General features: G+C 32.4%; 1 protein-coding gene across 1 annotated transcript in view; it reads right to left on the reverse strand.

Annotated features, from left to right (window-relative positions):
• The window catches only part of LOC143071814 (transient receptor potential cation channel subfamily M member 2-like), a 33,205-nt gene continuing 20,266 nt past the window's right edge, over positions 1-12,939 (reverse strand). The window contains exons 13-21 of the mRNA XM_076246417.1: positions 12,621-12,720; positions 10,893-11,124; positions 9,130-9,225; positions 8,466-8,609; positions 7,699-8,013; positions 5,228-5,423; positions 4,523-4,682; positions 3,822-4,003; positions 1-841 (exon numbers count right to left, since the gene is read on the reverse strand). Of these exons, the coding sequence (XP_076102532.1) occupies positions 765-841; positions 3,822-4,003; positions 4,523-4,682; positions 5,228-5,423; positions 7,699-8,013; positions 8,466-8,609; positions 9,130-9,225; positions 10,893-11,124; positions 12,621-12,720 (1,502 nt within the window). The 3' untranslated portion in view covers positions 1-764. The remainder of the gene's footprint in view (positions 842-3,821; positions 4,004-4,522; positions 4,683-5,227; positions 5,424-7,698; positions 8,014-8,465; positions 8,610-9,129; positions 9,226-10,892; positions 11,125-12,620; positions 12,721-12,939) is intronic.

Consider the following 12,939-nt stretch of genomic DNA (forward strand, 5'->3'; position numbering starts at 1 on the left):
AACCATTTCATATTTTATTTTACATAATAACTTATTGATACTATACATATACAAATCCTAACGTTGAAAGACTGATTTCACGCTCAGTTAGAAGAAGTAGCAAAATAAACGTTTCTTGTGCAGACAGAAGATGACATGATCGAATTTTCTTGATGGTCAGGGTTTATTGCAAGAAGCGTTGTTTGAACCCTTTGCTATTCTGAGGCCTTTTATTGTTTACTATAAGGTATGGATTTTTGTTCATTGTTGAAGGCTGATAAGTGACAGTTTATTGTTCTCATCTTTGTCCTTTGATCCATAACATATATGTGTTTCATTGGCAGTCAAACAACGTCTCCTTACAGAATAATCATATTCATATAAGTTTACATTATTTATAACAGAGTTACGATTTATACAATGCAGCTTTTTTCTGTACATACAGCAATTATAAATGTTGAAGAAATATAAAACAAACACACATTTTATCTGAAACATTATTATGTTGGATAGACTTTGTCAAAAGTTGAAGAAACATTTATAACTAAAACAGAATGCTTCTGTCCTTTTGAAGGCGATACGTCAAACAAAGGTCATACCAACAATAACTACAACATACTACTTTTAAAAAACGTTAAGAAATAAGGTCAAAATAAATATTTCATTGCGTAGAGAATTGTCAAAAACATATCATGATAAAATTATGTTGGTTATGTCATAGTTTGTATTCCATAAAGAAGAATCTATCAGATCTTCATTGTGCGGATGTATTTATTGTCACTGTGTCAGATCTTTATTGTGCGGATGCATTTATTGGCACTAATGTCCTGTAATCTTTCCATCCGTTTAAATTCATCACGATCTGAAAATAGGAAAGTAATGTATGAGAATACTGTAAGATATATTAGGAGTTTTCCGTAAATGTTTTAAAAGCTCTAGTATAATTTCATCATTGAAAGCAGTCTTTCAATCTTCAATATAATAAACATAAATAAATTGTTCAAATAAAGCCTTTGAAAATAGTGGAATTAATTACTTTTGGAGTGTCAAAAACTCGTTGGAAGTACCTAATAAATTGCATGCATATATTGGTGATTTTGAATCTGTTCAAAGTTTTGATTTTTCTACTTTTATACCACTTTGTCTCATATTCTTGTTAAGAAAAAATTCACACCCCTTATTAACTGGGCATTTAAAAAGTCAGAATGCGAGTATATATGTTCACTCTTTTAGGTCATTTTTTAGTAGCAATAAACAAAAGAACTATGTCAATTGGACATGCTTTTGATACTATATATGCGCAAATATAAATTAACAAAGACCCATCGAAACTTCCACTTGTATTTTTGTCCATCTGATGAGTTAAGCCTTTTTCAACTGATTTTTATAGTTCGTTCTTATGTTGTACTGTTATACCACTGTCCCAGGTTAGGGGGATGGTTGGGAACCCGCTAACATGTTTAACCCCGCCACATTATTTATATAAGTGCCTGTCCAAAGTCAGGAGCCTGTAATTCAGTGGTTGTCGTTTGTTTATGTGTTACATATTTGTTTTTCGTTCATTTATTTTTACATAAATAAGGCCGTTAGTTTTCTCGTTTGAATTGTGTTACATTGTCTTATCGGGGCCTTTAATAGCTGACTATGCGGTATGGGCTTTGCTCATTGTTGAAGGCCGTACGGTGACCTATAGTTGTTAATGTCTATGTCATTTTGGTCTTTTGTGGATAGTTGTCTCATTGGCAATCATACCTCATCTTCTTTTTTTATATTTGATACAAAAATTTAACAATACTTTTAGATATTATGATAATATATTGGCTCTCAATAATGACGACTTCAGTATGTATACTAAAGAAATTTATCCTGTTGAACTTACTTTAAATAAAGCTAATACTAACAATGACCACTGCCCTTTCCTCGATCTTGATATCTATATCATTAACGGGAAGCTTAATACAAAAATTTATGATAAAAGAGATGATTTTTCATTTCCTATCGTTAATTATCCATTTTTAGATTGTGACGTTCCCTTGTCACCATCTTATCGTGTTTATATATCTCAACTTGTACGATTCGCTCGTGTATGTAACAACGTATTAGATTTTAGCGAGAGAAATTTATGTACTATTGAAAAATTATTACACCAGGGTTTTCGATATCACAAACTGGTCAAAACATTTACTAAATTTTATCACCGGTATAAGGAAATAATTCGTAAATATAACTCAACATGCAGACATCTTATACGTTCAGGTATTTCACATCCAATCTTTTATGGTAATATTCTGTACAAAGCACAAAAATGTCAGTATTCACCTCAAAAGCTTACAAAACCTTTAAACAGACTTATTAAGAAGGGATATAGTTACGATACTGTTGTCAGGTCATTAAAGATTGCATATTTTGGCTTTTATATTGATTCACTTATAGGGTCTTTGCATCGGAACTAAACACAATTTTTTTTTAAACAGTTATTGGCATGACACGGGTTATGTTCTTCTCATATATTTTATGATAGTATGATACTAAACCCCTTATGGGAAGGATTGTGCCTAATATTCATATGATGAAGACATAATCTTTCAATCAGTTTAATTGAGGTCTGGAGCTGGCATGTCAGTTTACTGCTAGTAGTCTGTTGTTATTTAGGTATTATTGTCATTTTATTTATTTTCTTTTGTTACATCTTTTGACATCGGACTCGGACTTCTCTTGAACTGAATTTTAATGTGGGTATTGTTATTCGTTTACTTTTCTACATGGGCTAGAGGTATAGGGGGAGGGTTGAGATCTCATAAACATGTTTAACCCCGCTGCAATTTTGCGCCTGTCCCAAGTCAGGAGCCTCTGGCCTTTGTTAGTCTTGCATGATTTTTAATTTTAGTTTCTTGTGTATAATTCGGAGTTTAGTATGACGTCCATTATCACTGTACTAGTATACATATTTTTAGGGGCCAGCTGAAGGACACCTACGGGTGCGGAAATTCTCGATACATTGAAGACCCACTGGTGGCCTTCGGCAGTTGTCTGCTCTATGGTCGGGTTGTTGTCGCTTTGACACATTCCCCATTTCCTTTCTCAATTTTATATCACAGATACCATGATTGAAATTCTGTACACCAGACGCGCGTTTCGTCTACAAAAGACTCACAGTTACGCTCAAATAAAATTTTAAAAAACAGGGCAAAGTCACGGTATCGTATTTATCATATAGTGTATATTTCTTCAATTGTTACAACATAATGTTTATTTTTGATATTTTTCATGATAAATATTTTCTGTTACTCTCTTTACAAAAGACATAAGATTCAATTTCTCAATTCAGAAAGAATGCAAACGTAAACTTTACCAAATGATTTACGCATCATTTAAACGTCTAGTAATGGCCAATAGTGCTAAAAGTGGCGTTATTTACCACCAATCAATCAACAAACTGTCTGTATGTTTGGAAAGTGAGACCAACTAAAACTCTAGTAAAGAGATCTTTATCTAAAATACAACCAATTTGATATGATTTTGTGTTTGAACTAAATTTTTTAAACAAAGTAGGACCATTCTAGACACAAAAACAAGATACTGGTATCTGTAATTTCCTCCATTGAAGAAGCATCAATGTTAAACTAAAGAATACAACGATCCGCCTCCAGTTTATAAGAATAAGAAGTAGCAACTGCATGAAGGAATAGAATGTAATGTAAAACCATTTGACATGCATTTTATTCTAAATCATTATTATGATTATAGAAACAACATTTGTGGAAAGATTACAGTGACTACTTAAACGGTGACTTATCTATGATTAATCATGAATGGCAGAATATCATTAACATAAAACTAACCTGCTCCAGTTTTTTTACCACAACACTTTTTACAACTTTTAATACATTTTGATAGCGTCATAAAGGGTCTAATAATCAGATTGAGAGGGGCTGGAACTCTGGTTCGATAATCCATGATTACAGCATATCTCCAATATCTCCATAGTTTCTCAGAATTAGCTTGCACAATCTCAAAACGGTAACTGTAAAAGAATTGTAGTTTTTAAATTCTTTACCTACTGTAATGACAAAATAATGACTAAATATTATTACCTGATATACTGCCTTGAATTCTATATTGAAGCACATGGTCGTAAAATACAGCAAATAAGATACGTTTTAAACCTTACTGTAACACCTGCAAAGACTATAAAATGTTGCTTTATTAAATATGGAAATCAAAGGATCCCCATGCTTTCAGTTAATTGATTACATCTATGTGATCGTTCATTATGATTACGACTTATCTTGTTTGGTCATGTGTGTACCTTCTGTTGCCCACTAATAAACATTTTAAAGGTGGAGGGGAGATTCAAAAATCGAAAAATTCCTGCATATATGCATGCGCCTGTCCCTAGTAAGAAAAATTGCCAATGGTTGTTTTATGCCATATTGTAATGTAATTTGATTTGAGATTTTTCATGATTTGGAGATAGAACTATATTGTTATGCATGAGCAGTTCATGAAGCACACACCTTATATGCCCTATATAGATACATACCTAAACAGTGCAATGACAAGATTAACTAGCAGTAAGTTTGATATCAACATATAGCATGCAGAAATAACAATGAGGACCCAGTCATATTGGTTACATCTCTCTATATCCGGGTTACTTTCCCATTCGTCCTGTATTGTAGTGCACGGTGTAGTACTATTAGCTGAAATGAAGAATTAGTTGGTACCCTGTAGTCAATTGTTTTGGAAAACCGAGTTGGTGAAAGACCGCTATGACCTTGTCCATACATGAATAAAAAAAATATTACATGGTACTCCACTTTTTTTATATTTGGTCTGGGACTTTGAATTCTTGATGTTCATACCTGGCGGGAAATAATTCTTGCTCGGCTTTACTTCTGAACTGTTATCATACTATACAACTTAGAATTTTTATTTACAATATACCAAGTTTCTTATTTAATATTTCATCGGAAAAATTATTACACTGAGTTGAACTGTGTAAAAATTTCAGATCTGCTTAAGCAGACAATATTTTGAATCTTTGTTATACACGTTGAGTATGACACATTGCGTCAATGCCTTAACATGAATGAGATATACTTTACACGACATCGAGTGGAACTCTTATTCTTTGGAACTTATTATCGAGGACTTTTCCGAAGATGATAAGGTTGTTTGTTAAATTAATTATGGAACTGTAATAATGCATTTTTTTTAGTAAGAGTTAGAAATCTCGTATATGTACCTTCAAATTTATCGAGGAAAAGTTCTCCATAAATTTGCCAATATGGAATATACATAATTTTCCAAATTCTCCAGTATGTCCAACCACCAGTATTCCACATATCATAGTGCGCTGGATACATATTTGCATGATATAAAACGCCAACACCAACCATAAACACAAACAGGATCCCAATAAATCGAAACAAATCTTTCAACTAAAATGATAGTTTAAATTAGTATGAATTTTAATATTTCTTAAGATACTTTAAAATAAAAAAAAAGGAAAAACTCTTATTGTTTACCATCTTGTAAAGGAGTAATGGATGAATAAGTAATAACAATTCTGAATGTTTTCACGATACTATAGACTTTCAAGATGAATACAAATATCATTTTCCGGCCTCACATATATTTTTGTAAACTAGAGATAGTCGGAAGACCGCACCTCTTATAGTTGACAACTCCTTTCGAAAAATAGATACTCCCTTATTAAATATTGTAAAAAGCATAACTGAATGTCCAGCAGAGGCACTTTGAAATCGCTATCGTTATAACAAAAGCATTCTTGAATACAAATAATTGCTTAGTTTGTGTTATCTGTATTACCGATATTATACAATGCTTTTCCTTTTAAGGCTAACTTGTTGTTAACAAAAATAAGTGTTTAACCTAAATATGTTGGCAAACCATGTGTGCTACAGTGGAGATCACTTCTAACCTCATCTCATCATATCTGTAAGAATCTGTCAGAACTTTTCTAGGACAGTATGTAGAACTGTCATCCTGACACCTTTTAGACAGTTCTAGCTAGAACAGTTCTAACCTAGAACTGATTTAGTCAATTATACCCAGAACAGTTTTAGACAGTTCTACCCAGAAAAGTTTAGACAGTTCTACCTGACTTCTAGAACTGACCAAATCTTTGGCTATAGAACAGTTCTACGATTAGAACAGACTTGGTCATTTCTACGGCTAGAATTAATTTAGTCAGTTCTATCCATAGAACAGTAATAAGAACTCTTTGTTTTAAATATAAATAAGTCAAAAGAATATACTATATATTAAAAAATCCTAATCACAGCACTTGTGGCTTTATCAACGATAATAATAACACTAAATGGTGACCAGGGAGATGCCCTTACTGCAGTGACATCATTTAGAACTGTTATACAATCCTGACAGGTTTTGGTCAGTTCTACGGCTAAAACAGTTTTGGACAGTTCTGCTGACAGTTCTACAGTTATAACTGTTTTGGTTAGTTCTGCTGACATTTTAACGACTAGAACGGAATTGGTCAGTTCTACCTAGAACTGATCCTGACAGTTCTAACCTAGAACTGATCCTGACAGTTCTTCATAGAACTGATTAGGTCATTTCTACCCAGAACTGTTTCTGACAGTTCTACTTAGAACAGTTCTAGGTAGAACTCTTCTAGGACAGTTTAGGACAGTTCTATGACAGATTATTCTGACAGTTCTAATGAGGGGTTAGAATTGATCTCCACTGTATGTTCATTGGGCCTTATTTTCTACTCAATTTATATGTTTGTCTTACTTGACAGTGTATGTTACAAAACTTGATAATTTAAGGCGATAGTAGTTTACCTATGCTCAAATCTCGTAAAAAGATTGAAATAAGAATAAGAAACAAAATTGGGAGGAATTGCATGAACTATAAATAACAGCGATACTAGGTTATTGAGCAGGGTAAGCGTCAACCGACATGCGAATCCTTTCTCAGTCAAAATTGGTAATAGGACGCCATCGGTTTTTTAATCACAGATTGTTGTGCTGGTATCGCCGTTCTAAGACCTCTAAGAATATCGTTCCTAAATTGAGACACTAGTACAAGTCATCTTATCTGTCAACAATAGTGATAAAGCTTCTGTATGTGTCATTCATGTGGTCATAATCGTAGATTAACTGTTTATGAAACTTGGAGTCCTAAATTCCCTTCAACTTCGTACTTTGTTTTTGCCCTTTTAATTCTTTTCATACGAGCATCACTGACGAGTATTTTGTAAACTGTAATCCTGGTATTTATTATTTGTGTTTATCTTATTTGTTCTTCCTCGGTACTCTGTTGGGATAGGTTTTATTTCGTTAAAGTGTGAAGCAGAGAATACGTTACTGCTGAAAAATTTGGAAGTTGACGATATGATTTTTGTTTTTGTTTCAAAGTTTCTATGCAAGTTCTCACATATAAATGAATTAATTTTAACTACAACTCCTATTGAAATAATAGACTTTAAAGCTGCAATCTACACTATAATATTATATCGCGATCTGCTTACCCTTCAGGATCACCTCATATTCCCTCCGGATTAAGGAGTTTCTATGTATTTTGTTTTCTACATTAGAAATTAGCAAGATCAGTTTTACGATGTTCCTTTTAAGTATGTGATATCAACAGAAAATAGTATAACATCAATTGCATTTATCTCTTTACTTTAAGTATGACATAACGTGGGTGTTTAATGTAGATACTTGCCATTTCTTTAATCATGATAATCTTTGGTCCAAGTTTTCTTGACATCAGGAGTGCATGGAGAAATCTCATGTACATGGTGAACAAACTAAGACTATAAAATCTTCGTGCAAGAACGCTTGTTTCTGTTGTACTCTTATATAAAAATCTTACAAGCACAGCTGTTATTGTTATACAATACGATATAAAATCAAGCGAATTCCAGAAATCATAAAAATATCTTGATATTCTGTATTTGACTGACTGACTTAAGGCTTTCTCATTCTCATCGTCTTCTGAAAATCTGCTTTTAATAATGTCATTATTCCATGGTAAAATCTGAAATTAAATTTCAAAAGAGAAATCAAAAGAAGTATAATTACTTTTTAAACGTAAGAATATAAAGATTCCAATGAAAGTATTTCTTGTTCTGTGTAACTGGCAAATCAATAAGTCAGATATATCGTTAACAGAAATAAATAGAATAATTTATCAAATTCTTTCAAACATACCGAGATTCGGTTAGGAAGTTTGGATGTTCCTGCAATTTGGAAAACAAAACAAATTGTCAAATCATTATTCACACGTTGATGTTGTTTATATAGTCCATAAACTAAGATACGATCCGTTTAAACTCCTTTATCCTTTGAATGAACTTCTTCTAAAAAGTTATCAATGTAACAATTTAGTATTTTTTTAAATTGTCTACATCATAAATAAACGTAAGTGAAAAGTTGTCAAAATAAGTGCAAGTTTGGGTACCCTCATGTTACATACTCAACTACACTCACCCCTCTATATTCCTCAAAAATGTCTCCAATGAACCATGCATAAATCAGCCACTCGTAAATCTTGATTCCCTCTAAATTAACGTAACGTGTCAGTTCTATCAACAGGAATGCACTGTAGCATACCATTGCAGCGATGAAGATTATCTAGAGGCATAATAAATCATATAAATCTACACAACTATCCAAGTAGACAATACCATTATTATTAGGAATTGTCTCTTTACTAATGAAACATATCGTTTAAAGGACTGTGCAGACAAAACACACTTTTTAAAATGTATGTTTTAACATGATGTCAAAGATCTACTTTATGGACATATATTATTTATTATTTACTTATTTTTAAGCATTATATTGAACATTGCCACATAAGTGCAAGTTTTGGCTAGCCACTAAACCGGGTTCAACCCACCACTTTATTACTAAAATGTCCTGTACCAAGTCAGGAAAATGGTCATTGTTAAATTATAGTTCGTTTCTGTGTGTGTTGCATTTTTAAAGATGTGTTTCTGTTGTGTCGTTGTTCTCCTCTTATATTTGATGTCGTTCCCTAAGTTTTAGTTTCTATCCCGGATTTGTTTTTTTTTTCAATCGATTTATGAATTTCGAACAGCGGTGTACTACTGTTGTCTTTATTTAGCTATCTTCTGTCAGAAATACTCACATAATGCACGAGGAAACGAGTCAGCGGTGCATAAAAAAATCTACAAAGTCGTAAATTGCCGTTACCATTTCTACGGCATCCATACAGTAAACCTTTCTGAAAAAATATAATTTTACCTAATATAATACAAGCCGCTTCTGTGTTAGATGAATATCACTGTTGGCTCATTATTAAGCTTTTCATGTAATCATAAACGGTAATGATATCTTATCGATTTATGACTTTTTAACACCGGAATGTTACTGTTTCATTTATTAATACTTCAAGTAAAAGATAGCGAAACCCACTTTAAACTTAGCCAAAACTACAAGAATGGAATAAGATCAATGCAGATTCACCACACTACTGCTCCAAAAGAGTCATTAGGAGGGTTGGGCAACCAATACTACACAAGGTATTCGGATACCATCATGAATAGGTTGACCGATACGATACAGATGTGTCTTAACTAATAAGTGACATGTTTTCGATGTAATAGATCTTAAAATACTGGAATACTTGTATGATCTCTAATTTTACCAATAATGTCCTATATTCCGAATGTTTCATTTTGAAAGAAGCTAGCATGATGTTTAACTTCACTTGAATTAGGGTTGCTGCTTACAATGCAGCTTTTAAACAAAGAGTTCCTCGTGGGGAAGTTGAAATTATCCCTTTAATAGTTTTCCCTTCAAACATTTCAAGCCGCTTCTGTGTTAGATGAATATCACTGTTGGCTCATTATTAAGCATTTCATGTAATCATAAACGGTAATGTGAAGTAAACGTCAAAGAACTACCAATCGAACAAGATAACAGTAATGTCATTAAAGTGAGAGGGTTAGCGCTATAGAACCAGGTTTAATCCACCATTTTCTACATTTGAAAATGCCTGTACCAAGTCAGGAATATGACAGTTTTTGTCCATTCGTTTTTGATGCGTTTTGTTATTTGATTTTGCCATGTGATTATGGACTTTCCCAATTGATCTTCCTCTAAGTTCAGTATTTTTGTGATTTTACTTTTTAACATAAATTGTGTTTTGCAAAACAAGTATCCTTTCAAATCGCCATAAATCAAATTCGAAACCATTGTAGAACGGATTATAGAAGGTTTGTCTAACAAAACGACAACCTTTCCACTCACTCTAAACAGGTTTGTCGTGTGTAGGTCACATTTCATATTTGTTTTGTCTATGTTAAGGACCCAAGTATCAAATCTCTACCAAGAATAAAAAAAAAAATAACTAAAGTACAGTTAGACAGGCATTAACTATTAAACTGAATTATCAAAGGGAGAATCCAGTCTAGGATAAAACAAAAGTAGAGAATAGATACAATAAAAATTAAGCGAGGGAAACACATTTGTTCAACTTTTCATACGTGTAATATACCTGATAGATTAAATCAAATCAAATCACTTTCTCGATTTAATAAAATTGAGAATGGAAATGGGGAATGTGCCAAAGAGACAACAACCCGACCATAGAAAAAAGCAACAGCAGAAGGTCACCAACAGGTCTTCAATGTAGCGAGAAATTCCCGCACCCGGAGGCGTCCTTCAGCTGGCTATATTTGTTATGTTAATGCTTATAACATTAAGGCTGACTATATGACACTTTCTTTTTAAAAGGGTCTTAAACAGATATCTGTTACAATATGCAAAGATGCAATTTACTTCTTTTTTAATAGTAGGCCGTGGTTTGCAATAGTTTCAATATTTATATATGAGTAGAACAAATTAAAACTTTCAAAATAATAACTACAAAATATTAAAAAGACAAACCTTCCAAAAATCACCTAGACTTGCTCCGATCTGTTTGTACCATATTTTGTTTAGACGTCTCTGTGCACAGGTATGTGCAATAAAATCAAGCATTGAGTTGTCAAATGCACATTCTAATGGGCTGACTTTGATGTCCCAGACTTTTTGTTCTGTTAACATTAGATCCATTGCCACTTCAGAGTCTTCAGCGTAAAGTTTTGTTTGTAAGTCTAAGGCTCGTTTTGCGAAAATTCTATATTATATACAAAAATGAATTTGACACTGTATTTGACAACACAATTAAAAGATGCAAAATATGTTTTATTGAATTACCTCTTTTTTGGGAGGTTTTGATGTTAATATAAATGTCCAATTAACGATCAACTGAAAGAGTATTTTTATAATTTTATAATTCAAATGTTTCATAAGGGTTTTTGTTAACCTCAATTTTGACAATTAATTGAATAGTTTAAATTAATCTACGAGGTATATCAAGTTTTTCTTTTGAACAAATGACCAATAAGTACTGTTTATTTCAAGATTTCTATTGCGTCTTTACTGAATGGTAAATGTGAGGTCGTTGAACTTATTTCATACTTTAAATGCAAAAAAAGGCGCACAATCTTTTGATTTAGTTCACGATTAACTGTCATATTGTTTTCTGTCTGTGCAGAAATAAATATAAAAAATTTGGTGCACATTGAATAATCCGAGTAGCGGGTTATTTATAAGTGTACACCACATTTTTGAGGTTATTTCAAATAGACAGAAAAAACTAAATTTATCCCTTATAATTTAATTTTAAATTCTCATTTGTAAGGGAGTTGATCATTGAAAAATGGTAATTACGTCACGGTCACATGACAAAATTATGTCTATGAGCTGATAAACAACAACCTTCAGCCAATGAGGAGACGTGTTACATACAGAATTAAATTATATTCATATATCTTATCGATTTATGACTTTTCAACACACCGGTATATTATTGTTACATTTATTAATAATTCAGGTAAAAGATAGCGAAACTCATTTTAAACTTAGCCAAAACTACAAGAAGAGAAGAAGATCAATGTAGATTCCACCACACTACTGCTCCAAAAGAGTCATTAGGAGGGTTGAGTAACCAATAATACACAAGGTGTTCGGATACCATCATGAATAGGTTGACCGATACGATACAGCTGTGTCTCAACTTATAAGTGACATGTTTTCGATGTAATAGATCTTAAAATACTGGAATACTTGTATGATCTCTAATTTTACCAATAATGTCCTATATCCCGAATGTTTCATTTTGGAAGAAGCTAGCATGATCGTTTAACTTCACTTGAATTACGGTTGCTGTTTACAATGCAGCTTTTAAACCAAGAGTTTCTAGTGGGGAAGTTGAAATTATCCCTTCAATAGTTTTCCCTTCAAACATTTTACGAACACCCTCATGAGTTGATTGACTGTTATGGTATATCTGTTTCACAGGTGTCGACGGTAAAAACTGGAATCCTGTGCAAGCATTATACGATTGTCTAACAATAGATATGTCGTGCATTGAAAAAAAACCATTGTCATTTCGTAGATATACAATTATTGTGTTTTGTCAACTTCTGAAATAAACCTATCGAAAATTATCATTTTGTTGAACAATCAAATTCGCTTATATACTTTAACTCACTAAATCCACGGAAAATAGTGTCCAATGAAAAGAAATGATTCCATAATCCCATGCAATATTCATAATATAATAATTACCTTGAATGTTCTTTAATTACATCGTACAAAAACTGATCTTTTCCACTCTTTGCTCGTGCAGCCATTTTTTTTAATACGCAACTTGCCAATATTGCCGTTACTACAAATATACAAAAAACAAAATGTGTTTAATTATCATTGTTTTCTTCATAAAACATAATTTTTTTTTGATAAAATTTTGTAAGATTTTTAAAATAACAGGATATGTGTAATGTTTAGTTTAGTTGCTGTCTCATTGACATATACATAAAAGGATTCATTGTCAATTCCTTAATTACAAGGATTGTCACAAATGGATCAAGTACTGCTTACCTTACAT

Source organism: Mytilus galloprovincialis, chromosome 4, assembly GCF_965363235.1.
Source record: "Mytilus galloprovincialis chromosome 4, xbMytGall1.hap1.1, whole genome shotgun sequence".
Classification (NCBI taxonomy): domain Eukaryota; kingdom Metazoa; phylum Mollusca; class Bivalvia; order Mytilida; family Mytilidae; genus Mytilus; species Mytilus galloprovincialis.